General features: G+C 45.6%; 2 protein-coding genes and 1 long non-coding RNA gene across 6 annotated transcripts in view; 2 read left to right on the forward strand and 1 right to left on the reverse strand.

The window, feature by feature from the left end:
• Window positions 1–2,475, forward strand: part of LOC138437169 (two pore channel protein 2-like) — a 60,908-nt gene extending 58,433 nt beyond the window's left edge. The window contains exon 20 of the mRNA XM_069583968.1: window positions 168–2,475. Coding sequence (XP_069440069.1) covers window positions 168–298 — 131 coding nt within the window. The 3' untranslated portion in view covers window positions 299–2,475. The remainder of the gene's footprint in view (window positions 1–167) is intronic.
• A 668-nt stretch (window positions 2,476–3,143) lies between these two features.
• LOC138437173 (uncharacterized) lies at window positions 3,144–8,844 on the forward strand. Its single transcript, XR_011255798.1, has 2 exons — window positions 3,144–6,639; window positions 8,248–8,844. It is a non-coding gene; the product is annotated as an uncharacterized lncRNA (long non-coding RNA).
• BUB1 (BUB1 mitotic checkpoint serine/threonine kinase) overlaps window positions 6,173–13,872 on the reverse strand; it is a 36,553-nt gene continuing 28,853 nt past the window's right edge. For 2 of the 4 annotated variants that reach the window (XM_069583966.1, XM_069583967.1), the window contains exons 20-25: window positions 12,779–12,894; window positions 10,261–10,422; window positions 9,937–10,094; window positions 9,660–9,834; window positions 8,527–8,633; window positions 6,173–6,481 (exon numbers count right to left, since the gene is read on the reverse strand). In XM_069583966.1, the coding sequence (XP_069440067.1) occupies window positions 6,286–6,481; window positions 8,527–8,633; window positions 9,660–9,834; window positions 9,937–10,094; window positions 10,261–10,422; window positions 12,779–12,894 (914 nt within the window). In that variant the 3' untranslated portion in view covers window positions 6,173–6,285. Of the gene's footprint in view, window positions 6,482–8,526; window positions 9,031–9,079; window positions 9,835–9,936; window positions 10,095–10,260; window positions 10,423–12,778; window positions 12,895–13,872 lie in introns of all 4 variants that reach the window. The other 2 variants (XR_011255797.1, XR_011255796.1) reach the window with 2 other exon arrangements.

Below are 13,872 nucleotides of genomic sequence, written 5' to 3' on the forward strand. Positions count from 1 at the left end.
CCTTCAAGGAAGACCTTCTCCTTGGTCTGCAGAGCCTCCGCGGCGGTTGGGAGCTCTGTGGGATGGCCTCCGAGGTCCTCCTTCGGGAAAGCCCAGCTCTGAGGGGCTCGATGCTCCTCTCCTCCCCCCACAGTCCGGTTCCATGTGTCCTTTCTCCTTCCTCCCAGAGTACAAGACGGTGGACACTTTGCTGCAGCAGATGTTTGAGTCTGAAATAGCTCCAGAGGGTAAAGACCCTTCCTTGGAGGAGATTCTGAACTTCTCACCCAAGAAGCTCAATTTTGGTAACAGTGCCTGATCCCGAGCCTGGGAATCGTCCACGACTGGAAACCAAGATAAGCTATCGTTACTGTTCGCGTTTCCTACCTAGAGGTTACTTTCTCAGCCCGGGCTCCCATCTGTGTTTTGATAAGATTGTGGATCGCCCTGCCCGTCCTGAGTTGTTGGCTCTGTGTGGTCCCACTGGGGTCATGCTTAGAACTGATCATGGAAGTAAGGAGAGGAATATCTATAAGGAGTTTGTGGAGGGCATTGCTCATACATGTAAGTACTTTTGATGGATATGGAAAAGATTTTCTTTATTTTTATATGATACTTTGCTAAATGAATACTGTGCTGTGGTGTTACTGAATGAATTTAAAATACCGAAATACGCTAAAGGAACACGCCCTAGTATGGTAGCTTTTAGATGCGGTGTTTATTTGAAATGAAGAACAATATGAATGTGAAGATCAAATTCTGTCATAATTGCTTCTTTTTCAAGGGAGGCTCTCTCAGTTTCTTGAATTAAATTACAATTATAGCAAGATTTTGAGTCAGTTGCTCCCTAAGGCCATTTTCCCCAGTTTCAAATCTCTCAATACAGCAACCTACTCCTGGGAAATTAAAGGATTTATTTTATTTAAAGGGCTTCCCTGGTGGCTCGGATGGTAAAGAATCTGCCTGCCAAGTAGGAGACCTGAGTTTGATCTCTGGGTCGGAAAGATCCCCTGGAGGAGGAAATGGCAACCCACTCCAGTATTCTTGCCTGGAGAATCCCGTGGACAGAGGAGCCTGGCAGGCTGCAGATGGAGTCGGAAAGAGTCAGACGTGACTGAACGACTAACATTTTTCATTTTATTTAAAACATTTTTAATTGTGGTAAAATAGACAACATGAAATTTACCGAAGTAACCATTTCTAAGTGTACAGTTCAGTAATTTTAAGTATATTCGTATCATTGTACGGCGGAACTTCTCATCACCCGGAAGGCAGCTCTGCACCATGAGGCAGTAACTTCCTCGCCCCTCTCCCCAGGCTCCCACTGGCCACCATTCTGTTTTCTGTCTCTGAACCTACCGCCGATCACAGCTGCGTCCTGAGTAAGTCCGTCCTTTCCAGAGGCGTCAGGGCAGGACTCCTGGTTCTTCTGTCACTGGCCCTGTCCTGAGCAAGGGGATTGGCTGGCGAGCAGTACAGCTTCCTGACCTCAGGCCTCTGAATGCAGTGAGGGCTCAGTCACGTGTCACATGTCAGGGTGGCAGCTGAGCCTGGCCTGGGAGGGACCTTTCCTTGTTCTGAGGGTGACCTGGTGCAAAGTGAAGGCTTCAGGACCAGGACTCTCAGGCCAGACTGGTTTCCCGCCTGGCTCCCCACTGACCATGCCACCTAAACTCTCTGGGCCCCGCATCCTCGCCTGCAAGTCTGGGGCAGATGGCACCTGCCTCCCAGACTGTGTGCACTGTGTGGACGGTGGTTGGAGTGCTGACTGTGTGCTCCAGACGGTGTTTAACCTTCTGGGTTAAAACCTAGAAAGCTGGTGTTCGGTGTTGGTACTTGGAATTCCATTACCACCATGATTCCCAGGAGATGAGGGCCTCGCTGACCCATCTGTTGGGATTTGTGGAGTCCTGCCATCCATCCAGGCCTCTCTTATTTCTTTGTATATTTAACATTTATCATTCTGTAAAGGATTAAGCTAAATGTGCTTAGTGGCAACTTAATTTTTTAAATTTGAAAATATGCTGGCCATTTCTTCTTTTAATTATTTCGAAACGATGCAGTCATTGTAAAACATTCAATACAGAACTATAGCAAAAAGGAAAAGTTGCTCTTTTCTATGTTATAAAGTTTTTATTTTGTGTTGGGGTATAGCCGATTAACAATGTTGTGATAGTTTCAGGGGAACAGTGAAGGGACTCAGCCGTAAATTTACATGTATCCATTCTCTCCCAAACTCCTCTCCCATCCAGGCTGCCACATAACGTTGAGCAGAGTTCCCTGGGCTGTCCAGCAGGTCCTTGCTGGTTATCCATTTTAAATACAGCAGTGTGCACATGCCCATCCCAACCTCCTAACTATCCCTTCCCCCATCCTTCCCCCTCAACCCCTCTCTTCCATTCTTCCACTCACAATCTGACCCCCGCCTTTCCGGGGGTTACTGCCAAATGTGTGCTTATCTTTCTGGAAGTAAATCTACCCATTTACAGTCGTGGATATCATGTGTATTAATATATCATTTCATTTTTTAAAGTTTATATTTATTTACTTGGGCTGTGCCTGGTCTCAGTTGCAGCACGCAGGATCTCAGTTCCTTGACCAGGGGTTGAACCTGGGCCCCTGCATCGGGGGCGAGAAGTCTTAGCTACTAGACCGCCAGGGAAGTCCCTGTATCATTGCGTCTTTAATCCTAAATGGGGATGACATTTATCATGCTCAGCTCAAGATCTTGCTTTTTCTCACTTACTAGTAATTGTTTCCTGTGGAAGTGTAGACACAGACGACACACACTGCTGTCGACGGCTCCATACCATCTGTGTCTCTTGACTTGTTCACCTGCTCAGTATTAATAGCGGAGGGAGCTTTGTTGTGTAACTTCTGTTTTTCAAGTGTGAGCCCTGCCGGAGGAATGGACTCGCAAGGGTCAGACATGACTTAACGACCCGAGCACCACCACCCCGGGAGGAAAGCAGGTCTCGGGGTCGGACGCCTAGGATCGGATTGCCACTTTCTTGCAGCAGCCAGGGGGCACCAGCCCGCCCCAGCAGCCGCCTGCAGTGTAAGGCAGGGGACGTGGGGCGGGAGTGGTGGCCGCTGTGGCCACTTTTCTCCAGGTCTTTCTTCTGCCTTTTAGGGGACTAGTCACCCCCACATTTTGGCACCTGGGCTCCCAGCTGGACACGTCATTCCTCATCTCCCTGGCAAGAGACACAACCAACTTGATTGTGTCTGGTCTGTGGGCTGTGAGCTCGGCTGGGGTCCACAGCTTGAAGGTCTTGCCCCTGGGAACAATGTCCACCTCTGCTGGGAAATGGCAGCCATCAGAACATCCTGGAAGCCTCCTGTTCAGCACGGCAGGGTCAGCATTAGCACAGGATTGCCCATCCCGGACTAACGAGGTCACAATCACCTCTGTCTTCTCTAAGCTGCCTTGTGTGGGTTCTCTGTTACTGGAGCTTAGCCTGCCTGCAGCTGGACCGATCCAGAAAGGGGTTCACCTGAACCATTCAGAATAGAGCCGGTGGGACAGATGGATTGACTTGATGAGGGAGGAGGACCGAGGACACTGACTCCTGGGACTGGAGACGGAGAAGGTGAGGAGGAACAGCATTGTAGGTGTGTTTACGTACCGTGCCGATGCCCAAGCATCTCTGAGCGCTTATCTCTGATATGCCTGGGCCACACTTGCGGCTTCTCGGGTGCCTCTTAGGGAAAAGTACCTCTTAGAACTATTGCCTTAGACACAGATGTAATCCAAAGCGAAAAGGCACTGGTAACAGGAATCTCTGAGTCTCTGGAGTAACCAGCGTTGTTCTCAGCTGGGACTGGGAAAGTGGAGCAGGTGGCGGCGGTAGGGAGTGAGAATGAATGGGAAAGACCTTGACCCAAGTGCAAGTTAAGTGTTAGTCGCTCAGTCATGCCCGACTCTTTGTGACCCCATGGCCTGCAGCCCATCAGGCTCCTCTGTCCATTAGATTTTCCAGGCAAGGATACTGCATTGGGTTGCCATTTCCTTCTCCAGGGGATCTTCCCAAACCAGGGATTGAACCCGGGTCTCCTGCACTGCAGGCAGATTCTTTACCAACTGAGCTACACAAGGGAAGCCCAAGTAGATATTAAATCTGAGCCTTGGTGAATCCAGCCCATACTGGGCACTTAGGATGAGCTGGGCCCTTGCTCAGATAGAGACATGGGGTAAATGGAACCCAGCTCTGTCCCCAGGGAACTCCAGTCTCCGTCGGTGAGTTGGAGGTTTCTTTGCCCCCAACACTGCTGTCTGTGGCGTCCATCTCAGTTGCCCCCCACCTTTAAGTTTTTTGGTAAGGACCATTTTTAAAGTCTTTATTGTATTTGTTACAATGTTACTTCTGTTTTGTATGTGTTGATTGTTTTGGCCCCCAGGCCTGTGGGATCTTAGCCCCCTGACCAGGGATCGAACCCTCACCCCCTGTACTGGGAGGTGAGGTAAACTACTGGACCGCCAGAGAAGTCCCTCAGTTGCCCCTTGGATTGCAGAGCTTTTGTCCTTGTGCAGATAAACTGTGTATGTGATCCAGACAACTAATTTATAATGAAATGAAGATAACCGCTACAGTTTGTACCATGAAATGGAGAAAAGAAACCCCAAAACCCATCACTATCACCACCACCAATAACGATCTACTTTCCTAAAGTGCATATTTAATAAAATGACTTTTGTTTCGATGGAGTCTTCCTCCCTGGGGACAAGGCTGTAGCTAGGAAAGCTGACTGTGCAGGTGGTGAGTGGAGTCCTTGGCACAGACTGGGCACCAGATGGGTGGCAGCAGCACTGAGATGACGCTGGTCAGGTTGAGGTTGCTGGTGTGAAGGACACGGAGGGTGTCTTGGGTGTGATGGGGCTGAAGATTCAGTAACAGCAAATGGGCTGGCAGAGAGGCAGGACATGTTGACAGGGGCTGGAAGCAGAGGCCAAGGGTCCTCTCTGCCCAAGACAAGAAGGCACCACAGCTGTTTTTCACAGATGGACTCATTTAGCTCTGAGTTTAGTACAACAGGGGGCCTCCCTGGTGGCTTAGGCGGTAAAGAATCTGCCTGCGGTGCAGGAGACCTGGTTTCCATCCCTGGGTCAGGAAAATACCTTGAAGGGAATGGCAACCCACTCCAGTATTCTTGTCTGGAGAATCTCATGGATAGAGGAGCCTGGCAGGCTCCATGTGGTTGCCGAGTTGGACATGACTGAGTGACTGACACTTTCACTTTAGTAAAACAGCACCCTTACCTGTTTTAATCTTGTTTCCACTGAAAACATTTTTAAGAGGAAAGAAAAAAAATCCCACAAATGTCTTTATCAGTGCTGTTGTTTTTGACACTGTGAGTAAATCTAATGTTGGTTTCCTTCTAATTTGAGGATATGTTTGATCAGTCATGTAGGTTATATTATTTTTAAAATAAAAACATATTTGCAGGACCTCCCTGGTGGCCCAGTGGTTGAGACTTCACCTCCTAATGCAGGGGCCGGCCAATGAATGATGTTGGCTGCTGTTATTTCAGAGCTCATTAATGATGTATGGGGTTTATGACTATTTTCAAGATCCGGGATAGTCTTTTTCATGGTACTTTTAAAAAACAGACACCTGCGTTATTTCCCGTGGATAGCAATGAACAGGTATGACAAAGGGCATGCGTGCGTGCTGATCACTTCAGTCATGTCCAACTCTGTGTGACCCCGTGGACTGTAGCCCGCCAGGCCCCTGTCCATGGGATTCTCCAGGCAAGAACACTGGAGTGGGCTGCCAGGCCCTCCTCCAGGGGATCTTCCCGACCCAAGGTTTGAGGCTGTCTCTTATGTCTCCTGCACTGGCAGGCGGGTTCTTTACCACTAGCGCCACTTGGGAAGCTATACATATATATACACACACAGTTATATATATGAAGGACAGGCACGTTTTATTCATAAAAACATGAAGTTCGCTGGAAATATTTGGGGAAATTTTGCTTGTTTTATGCAAATATAAACCTTTAAATTTGGGTGAAAAAACCGGACGTGGCTCTTTTCTGGCTTAAAGTAAATGGGCCAGTGTTTTAAGCGCTTTCGGAGCGCGGCCTTGTGCAGGCTGTCCTCATGAACGCTCGCATCGTAATCGGCTGCTAGGCAGGGGCCTTATCCTGCTGTGCATTTCACTGAAATATCTGTAACAACTACTCACATGGATATGCTTTGTGGGCTTTTATTTTTAAGAAACATTGACAATAATAGCAAAGACATCAAGGTACTGAGTGAACGGGCAGGTATTTACAAAGTGATCTCCAGGGAGTGTCCATCTTTTATTTCCGAGAACGCTTATATTCTAAGAGCAATACAATTAGCCTATTACACAGGGTCTTGATCTTGCTGGTGTAGTGTTCTTGAAATGTTTTCTTTAGCTTCTGCCTTAACAAATCCAAAGATGGAAGATGATGACAATCGGGTATATTCAACATTACGTGAAAAAACTCATTCCACATGTCCAGGTGAGGAAGCCTGATGAGACAAAGCCGTAAAAGAAGGATGAAGTGTAGCCTTCAACACGCCTGGCAACCCCACTCTTGCATCTGACTTCACTCTCACCTAAAGCCAGCTTAATGCATCAAGAATGAAAATGCTGACTCTACTATAACTAAGAGGAGTTAGAGGTTCAGGTAAATGTCTACACACACCTTGCTGAACAAGTTATAAATGGAGAAATAGAACCGCTTAGCTTTCTCAGTGCAGAGGGCCAGGACTGTGCTATGTCACCCTGCTTCCCAAGGCATGGATGTTCGTGGCAAAGGTCCATCTTCTGCCAGACAGAAGGCAACATCCACTGTAGCACCAATGTTAATGCTGCTGCTGCTGCTAGGTCGCTTCAGTCGTGTCCAACTCTGTGCGACCCCATAGATGGCAGCCCATCAGGCTCCCCGTCCCTGGGATTCTCTAGTCAAGAACACTGGAGTGGGTTGCCATTTCCTTCTCCAATGCATGAAAGTGAAAAGTGAAAGTGAAGTCGCTCAAGTCGTGTCCGACTCTTCGCGACCCCATGGACTGCAGCCCACCAGGCTCCTCTGTCCATGGGATTTTCCAGACAAGAGTACTAGAGTGGGCTGCCATCGCCTTCTCCAGTTTCCTAAATTAGAAGCTCATTTAGATTAGAGCTGATTCTAGAGCTGTGATTCTCAATCTTGGCTACACAATGCAATCACCTGGGGAACTTTAAAAAACACTGATGCTTGAGTTTCACCGTAAGAGAATGATCTCATTGATCTGGGTTTCAGCTTGGGCATAAAGATTTACAACAGTATCCAAGCTGATTATGTTGTCAAATCAGCTTTACTGCAATATAACTTACAAACCATATGATGTATAATGTCTTCAGGTACACCCATTTTATAGCATGTATCAGTACATCTTCCTTTTAAATGGCTGAATAATAGTCATTGTATGGATATATCGTAACGTCTTTATCTACTCAGCATTTTATGGACATTTGAGTTGTTTCCACATTTTTTGCCTATTATGAATACTTACGTAAAGGATTTTGTATGGACATCTGTTTTAATTTCTCTTGGGGGTGCATCTAGGAGCAGACTTGCTACATCTACTTCATATATTTAAACTTTTAAGGACCTGCTCGACTATTTTTCAAAGCAGCTGCACCATCTTACACTCTTACTAGCTATGTATGAGCATTCCAATCTCTCCCTGTCCTCTTTTTAGTGGTACTTACAAATGTCTGTCTTTTTTATTACAGCCATCCTAGCTGGTATGAAGTGGTATTTCACTGTAGTTTTGATTTACATTTTCCTTTTCATGTATATATCGATTATTTATACAACTTCTTTGGAGGAATGCCTATTCAGATCCTTTGGTCATTTAAAAAATGGGCTATTTATCTGTTTATGATTGACTGCAAGTATTTTTAATATATTCTGAACACAAGTCCTATATCAGATACATGATTTGCTAATATTTTCTCCAGTTCTGAGTTGTTTTTTACTTTCTTGACAGTATCATTTGCAGAAAAAAAAGTTTAAAATTTTGGTTTAGAACAACTTGTCTATTCTTTTGTTGCTTTTTGGTATTTTTTTCTAAGAAACTGCTTAATCCAAAGTCACAGAGTTTTACTCCTGTTTAGAAGAAACACAGAGTTTTCTTCTAAAACTGTTACAATTTTAGTTGTTACTTTCATGTCTATGATCCATTTTAAGTTAACTTCTGTGTATTCTGTGAGGTAGGAATTTAATTTCATCCTTTTGCATGTGAATATCTAGGTATCCCAGTAATATTTATTGAAAAGATTATTCTTCCCAATTGAACTATATTGGCATCCTTGTCAAAAACACAACTGATTCTCCCAATTTAAAAGTGGGAAGAAGAACTGAATCGACACTGCCCCAAAGAGGAAATGCAGATGGTCAACAAGCACACGAAAAGATACTCAACATCGCTAATCATCATGGAGATGCAAATCGAAACCACAATGAGATATCTCTTCACACCTGTCAGAATGGCTATCAAAAAGAATACAAATAACAAATCTGGATACCCACCTTCTAAAAAGACCTTCAGGCTTCCAGATGCCCCCTTCATTTTTCACTTTCATGTAAGTGCCAAAAAGCATGCAGTATATGGTTGCAGCAACTCCAAAGTAATCAATCTAAAAAGAAATATGGGTATCAACAGGGACCTCCTGTGCAGCACAGGGAACTCTGCCCAGTGTCATGGGGCAGCCTATGGGAGGGGAGTCTGGGGGAGAAAGGACACACGTGTATGTACGGCTGAGTCTCTTCACCGTCCACCTGAAACTATCACCATGTTATTAACTGGTTATACTCCAGTACAAAATAAAGTTTTTTAATAAAAGAAAATGAAAATATGGGTATGTATCAATGATTAAAATAGTAATTTACACGTGAGTAAATTATCATGTCTGTCCAAGTTATGCAGCAAATACAATAAATCGTAGGAAACAGTCACAGGATTTCCGTTTTAAAGAATTTTGGAAGCCACACGTCAGCCCTCACACTGACGTGCCCTATGAGTGGCCGTCTAGGCTTTGCTGGAGGCTTCCACAGACGGCGGATCACCCGCCCCCGCCGGAGCATCTCAGGAAGCTCCGTTCTTCCTGGACCACCGTCTCGTTCCCTGTCACACAGCCAGTGCAGGGTTAGCCCGGTGGACGTGCCCCCTCCTCCCCAGGGGTCAGCTGCCGTTTCTGAGCCGCACGCCATGCCTCACAAAGTGTGACGTGCCTACGACTGAAAACAGCTCTGCAGTGTGGTCTGCCCCAGGGCTAGAAGAGGACTGCTGCCGCTGCTAAGTCGCTTCAGTCGTGTCCGACTCTGTGTGACCCCATAGACGGCAGCCCACCAGGCTCCCCCGTCCCTGGGGTTCTCCAGGCAAGAACGCTGGAGTGGGTTGCCATTTCCTTCTCCAATGCATGAAAGTGAAAAGCAAAAGTGAAGTCGCTCAGTCGTGTCCGACTCCTAACGACCCCATGGACTACAGCCCACCGGGCTCCTCCGTCCATGGGATTTTCCAGGCAAGAGTACTGGAGTGGGGTGCCACTGCCTTCTCTGAGAAGAGGTCTACACCAGCTCAAACTATCTGGATGCTCAAATTCACGTCGAGACTGCAGTGAATGTAGTACAGGAAACGTTTTCAGATCTCTCTAGGTCTCTACCTGGTAGTTCCATGGCTTGTTACTGAGCATCTCAATACACTGGAAACCAGAAGTTTCACACTTCCCTGTAAATGCAGTTCCTTTCGGAAAAAGTTTCATGTCTATACTCTGACCCAGGTCAATCAGGACCAAGCCGGCAGATAAGTCATCATCTTTGTTGTCTTGTTCCAAAAATCTGTGTTAAACACAAACAAGCACCAGGCTGTGTAAGCACAGAAAATAAAAGGCTGCTGGGGGAGATGGTCAGAGAAGCACCCGTTCAAAGTGCAACACTTGCCTGTTTCCGAGTATGAAATTGTCTGGCTTGATGTCTCCGTGGATGATTTCACAGTCATGGACTTGCTGGATCATGCAGAGCATTCTGATGGCAAAAGCGAGGACTAGTGCCTGAGGCATCACTTTTTCAGGGGTATTTTTATAGAGATTAATGGCATTCTAGAAGCAATGGACAGTGGAATGTCCTGAGTTGGCTGCCCAAGATTAATGAAATTTCAAACCAAGAGCTTTGTCCCATGCACCACTCCAATAAAAGCTTCAAGTGCAAGAAGGGGTGTGCAAAGCAGACCCCTTCATGCTTGTGTCATCGAAGCATCACACTTACCAACAGCGTGCCGTAGCTGTAGAGGTCCCCCACCAACACGCTGCCGTTCTGGAACAGGTGGGCTGAATAGAACCTGATGAACATGTGCTGCGCACCTGGGTTCAGTCTCTCCATCAGCTGCGTCCCAATGTAGAACTCCCAGAGGTTGGGAGGCTTCTGGACCTGCAAAGCAGGGAACGTAACAGTCACATCCAGCTCGTGTTCCGGAAAATAACTGCAAGAAAGCAACTTCATCCAAAAAAAAGGGGGCATGGGATAGAAAAGTGATGACAAGCTATGAATTGCTGCTGCAGTATGGGGATTGCTGCAAGACAATTTTAGCGGCAAGGCAGTTCTGAATCCCTGTGGGATATAGTTTTGTTTCCTAAGTGCTGACAACAGATCTAAATGAAACCATTACTATCTTTTTTTAAAAGACTATTTCTTTTAATATTTATTTGGCTATGCTGGGTCTTAGATTTAGCATGCAAAGTCTTAGTTGTGGCAAGTGGAGTCCAGTTCCCTGACCAGGGCTTGAATGCAGGCACCCTGTGTTGTGATTTGATTTCAAAAAAGGAAAGATTTATCTATTTGAATGCAGAGTTTTAAACAATAGCAAGGAGAGATAAGAAAGCCCTCCTCAGGGATCAATGCAAAGAAACAGGAAAACAACAGAATGGGTAAGACTAGAGACTGCTTCAAGAAAATTAGAGATACCAAGGGAAATTTTCATGCAAAGATGGGCAGAATAAAGGACAGAAATGGTATGGACCTAACAGAAGCAGAAGATATTAAGAAGAGGTGGCAAGAATACATGGAAGAACTACACAAAAAAGATCTTCATGACCCAGATAACCATGATGGTGTAGTCACTCACCTAGAACAAGACATCCTGGAGTGCAATGTCAAGTGAGCCTTTAGAAGTATCAAGACGAACAAAGCTAGTGGAAGTGATGGAATTCCAGTTGAGCTATTTCAAGTCCTAAAAGATGATGCTGTAAAGGTGCTACACTCAATATGCCAGCACATTTGGAAAACTCAGCAGTGGCCACAGGACTGGAAAAGGTCAGTTTTCATTCCAATTCCAAAGAAAGGCAATGCCAAAAATGTTCAAACTACCACACAATTGCACTCATCTCACACGCTAGCAAAGTAATGCTCAAAATTCTCCAAGCGAGGCTTCAACAGGACGTGAACCGAGAATTTTCAGATGTTCAAGCTGGATTTAGAAAAGGCAGAGGAACCAGAGATCAAATTGCCAACATCTGTTGGGTCATTGAAAAACCAAGAGAGTTCCAGAAAAACATCTACTTATGCTTTATTGACTACACCAAAGCCTTTGACTTTGTGGATCACAACAAACTGGAAAATTCTGAAAGAGATGGGAATACCAGACCACCTGACCTGCCCCCTGAGAAATCTGTATGCAGGTCAAGAAGCAACAATTAGAACTGGATATAGAACAACAGACTGGTTCCAACTTGGGAAAGGAGTACGTCAAGGCTGCATACTGTTACCCTGCTTATTTAACTTATATGCAGAGTACATCATGTGAAATGCCAGATTGGATGAAACACAAGCTGGAATCAAGATTGCTGGGAGAAATATCAATAACCTCAGATATGCAGATGACACCACCCTTATGGCAGAAAGCGAAGATGAACTAAAGAGCCTCTTGATGAAAGTGAAAGAGAGTGGAAAAGCTGGCTTAAAACTCAAAATTCAAAAAACTAAGACCATGGCATCCAGTCCCATCATTTTGTGGCAAATAGATGGGGAAACAATGGAAACAGTGACAGACTTTATTTTCTTGGGCCTCACAATCACTGCAGATGGTGACTGCGGCCATGAAATTAAAAGATAGTTGCTCCTTGGAAAAATAACTATGACCAACGTAGACAGCATATTAATAAGCAGAGACATTACTTTACTGACAAAGGTCCGTCTAGTCAAAGCTATGGTTTTTCCAGTGGTCATGTATGGATGTGAGTGTTTGACCATAAAGAATGCTGAGCACCAAAGAATTGATGCTTTTCAACTGTGGTGTTAGAGAAGACTCTTGAGAGTCCCTTGCACTGCAAGGAGATCAAGCCAGTCCATCCTAAAGGAGATCAGTCCTGCAGTATTCACTGAAAGGACTGATGCTGAAACTCCAGCAATTTGGCCACCTGATGTGTAGATAGAGCTAACTCACTGGAAAAGACCTGATGCTGGGAAAGATTGAAGGTGGGCGGAGAAGGGGACAAGAGAGGATGAGATGGCTGGATGGCATCACTGACTTGATGGACTTGAGTTTGAGTAAGCTTCAGGAGTTGGTGATGGACAGGGAAGCCTGGTGTGCTGCACTCCATGGGGTTGCAAAGAGTTGGACATGACTGAGTGACTGAACTGGAATTTGAACTGTGTTGGGAGTGGGGAATTTTAGCCTCTGGACCATCAGGGAAGTCCCTGAAACCACCACTATCTTAAAAAAAAAGAAGAAGAGAGACCGGCAATCTCAAGTTCTAAAATTCATTTCTATATTGTTTAGATCATTTACCTTCAAAGCAAATTTCTCCTTATTTTTGCTGTTGTTCACATCTCCATGGGTAACTTCATAGACTTGGGCGAAAGCCCCTTCTCCAATAAAGTGATCAACGTAGACCAGCAAAGAACCTGAGGAGAGAAAGAAGTCAAAATGAAAAAACAAAAAAGAAGCTCAGAACACTAAAGACTATCAAAACGAAGTATGTGTAAATTCTTCTTGGTGCTGGAGTTGCTTTAATAAGTAAACGTGGGTGCAGCTCCCTTAGGAAGCGCTTGGCCAGTCTTCCATGGAGTGACGGGGGAGCCAGGGCAGCGTGGCTGGGGACCAAGCCCGTCCCCGAGCAGCCAGCCTCGGGCAGCCATCCTCGTCACCCGTGCTCTCATGTCTAAAGGGGAAATACCTGTGCTGCCTAGGTGGCAAGACTGTTGTGACATCAAAGAACACGTAAACATCATCCGCAAAGTGCTAAACAAAGGTCTAACATGCCTACAAAAAACGCAAGCGTTTTAACATCAGAATAAAAGGGACAGAGTATAATTGTACCGATATTTCTAACAGGTAATTTAAAATTTTTATTGCAGTAAACTTTCTGTTTACAGTTTTTGATTGATAGAAACGTTGCCAAGATGGTAGAGTTTCTGTTTGTTCTGCATCCAGTTTCCCTTTTGTTAATTTTTACATAATCAAGGTACACTGGTAACAAACAAGAGCCAAGACTGGCAGGTTACTGTTGCCTAGCTGCACACTTTACTGAGACTTCACTAGTCCTCGCCTACTGTCCTAGGGCGTGGTCACGCCTCCTCGGCCTCTGCTGGGCTGTGGCAGTCGTCCTCGCCTACTGTCCTAGGGCGTATGCACGCCTCCTCGGCCTCTGCTGGCTGTGGCAGTCAGTGGCAGCTCCACGGAGCACTTGTCTGATGAGCTGTAGAATGCCTCTCACCTGGATTTGTTTCGATATTGTTTAGTGACACTGGAGTGATTCATTTTGGGAGAAAGACCACAGAGGTCAAGTTGTAATAGATTATAAAAAAAAAAATCACATGTTTAAAATCGAATATAAAGAAGTCACTTTCTGGTTTGTAGCTGGCATATAAGGAGTTTGAAAG

This window comes from Ovis canadensis, chromosome 3 (assembly GCF_042477335.2).
Source record: "Ovis canadensis isolate MfBH-ARS-UI-01 breed Bighorn chromosome 3, ARS-UI_OviCan_v2, whole genome shotgun sequence".
NCBI classification, from domain to species: Eukaryota; Metazoa; Chordata; class Mammalia; order Artiodactyla; family Bovidae; genus Ovis; species Ovis canadensis.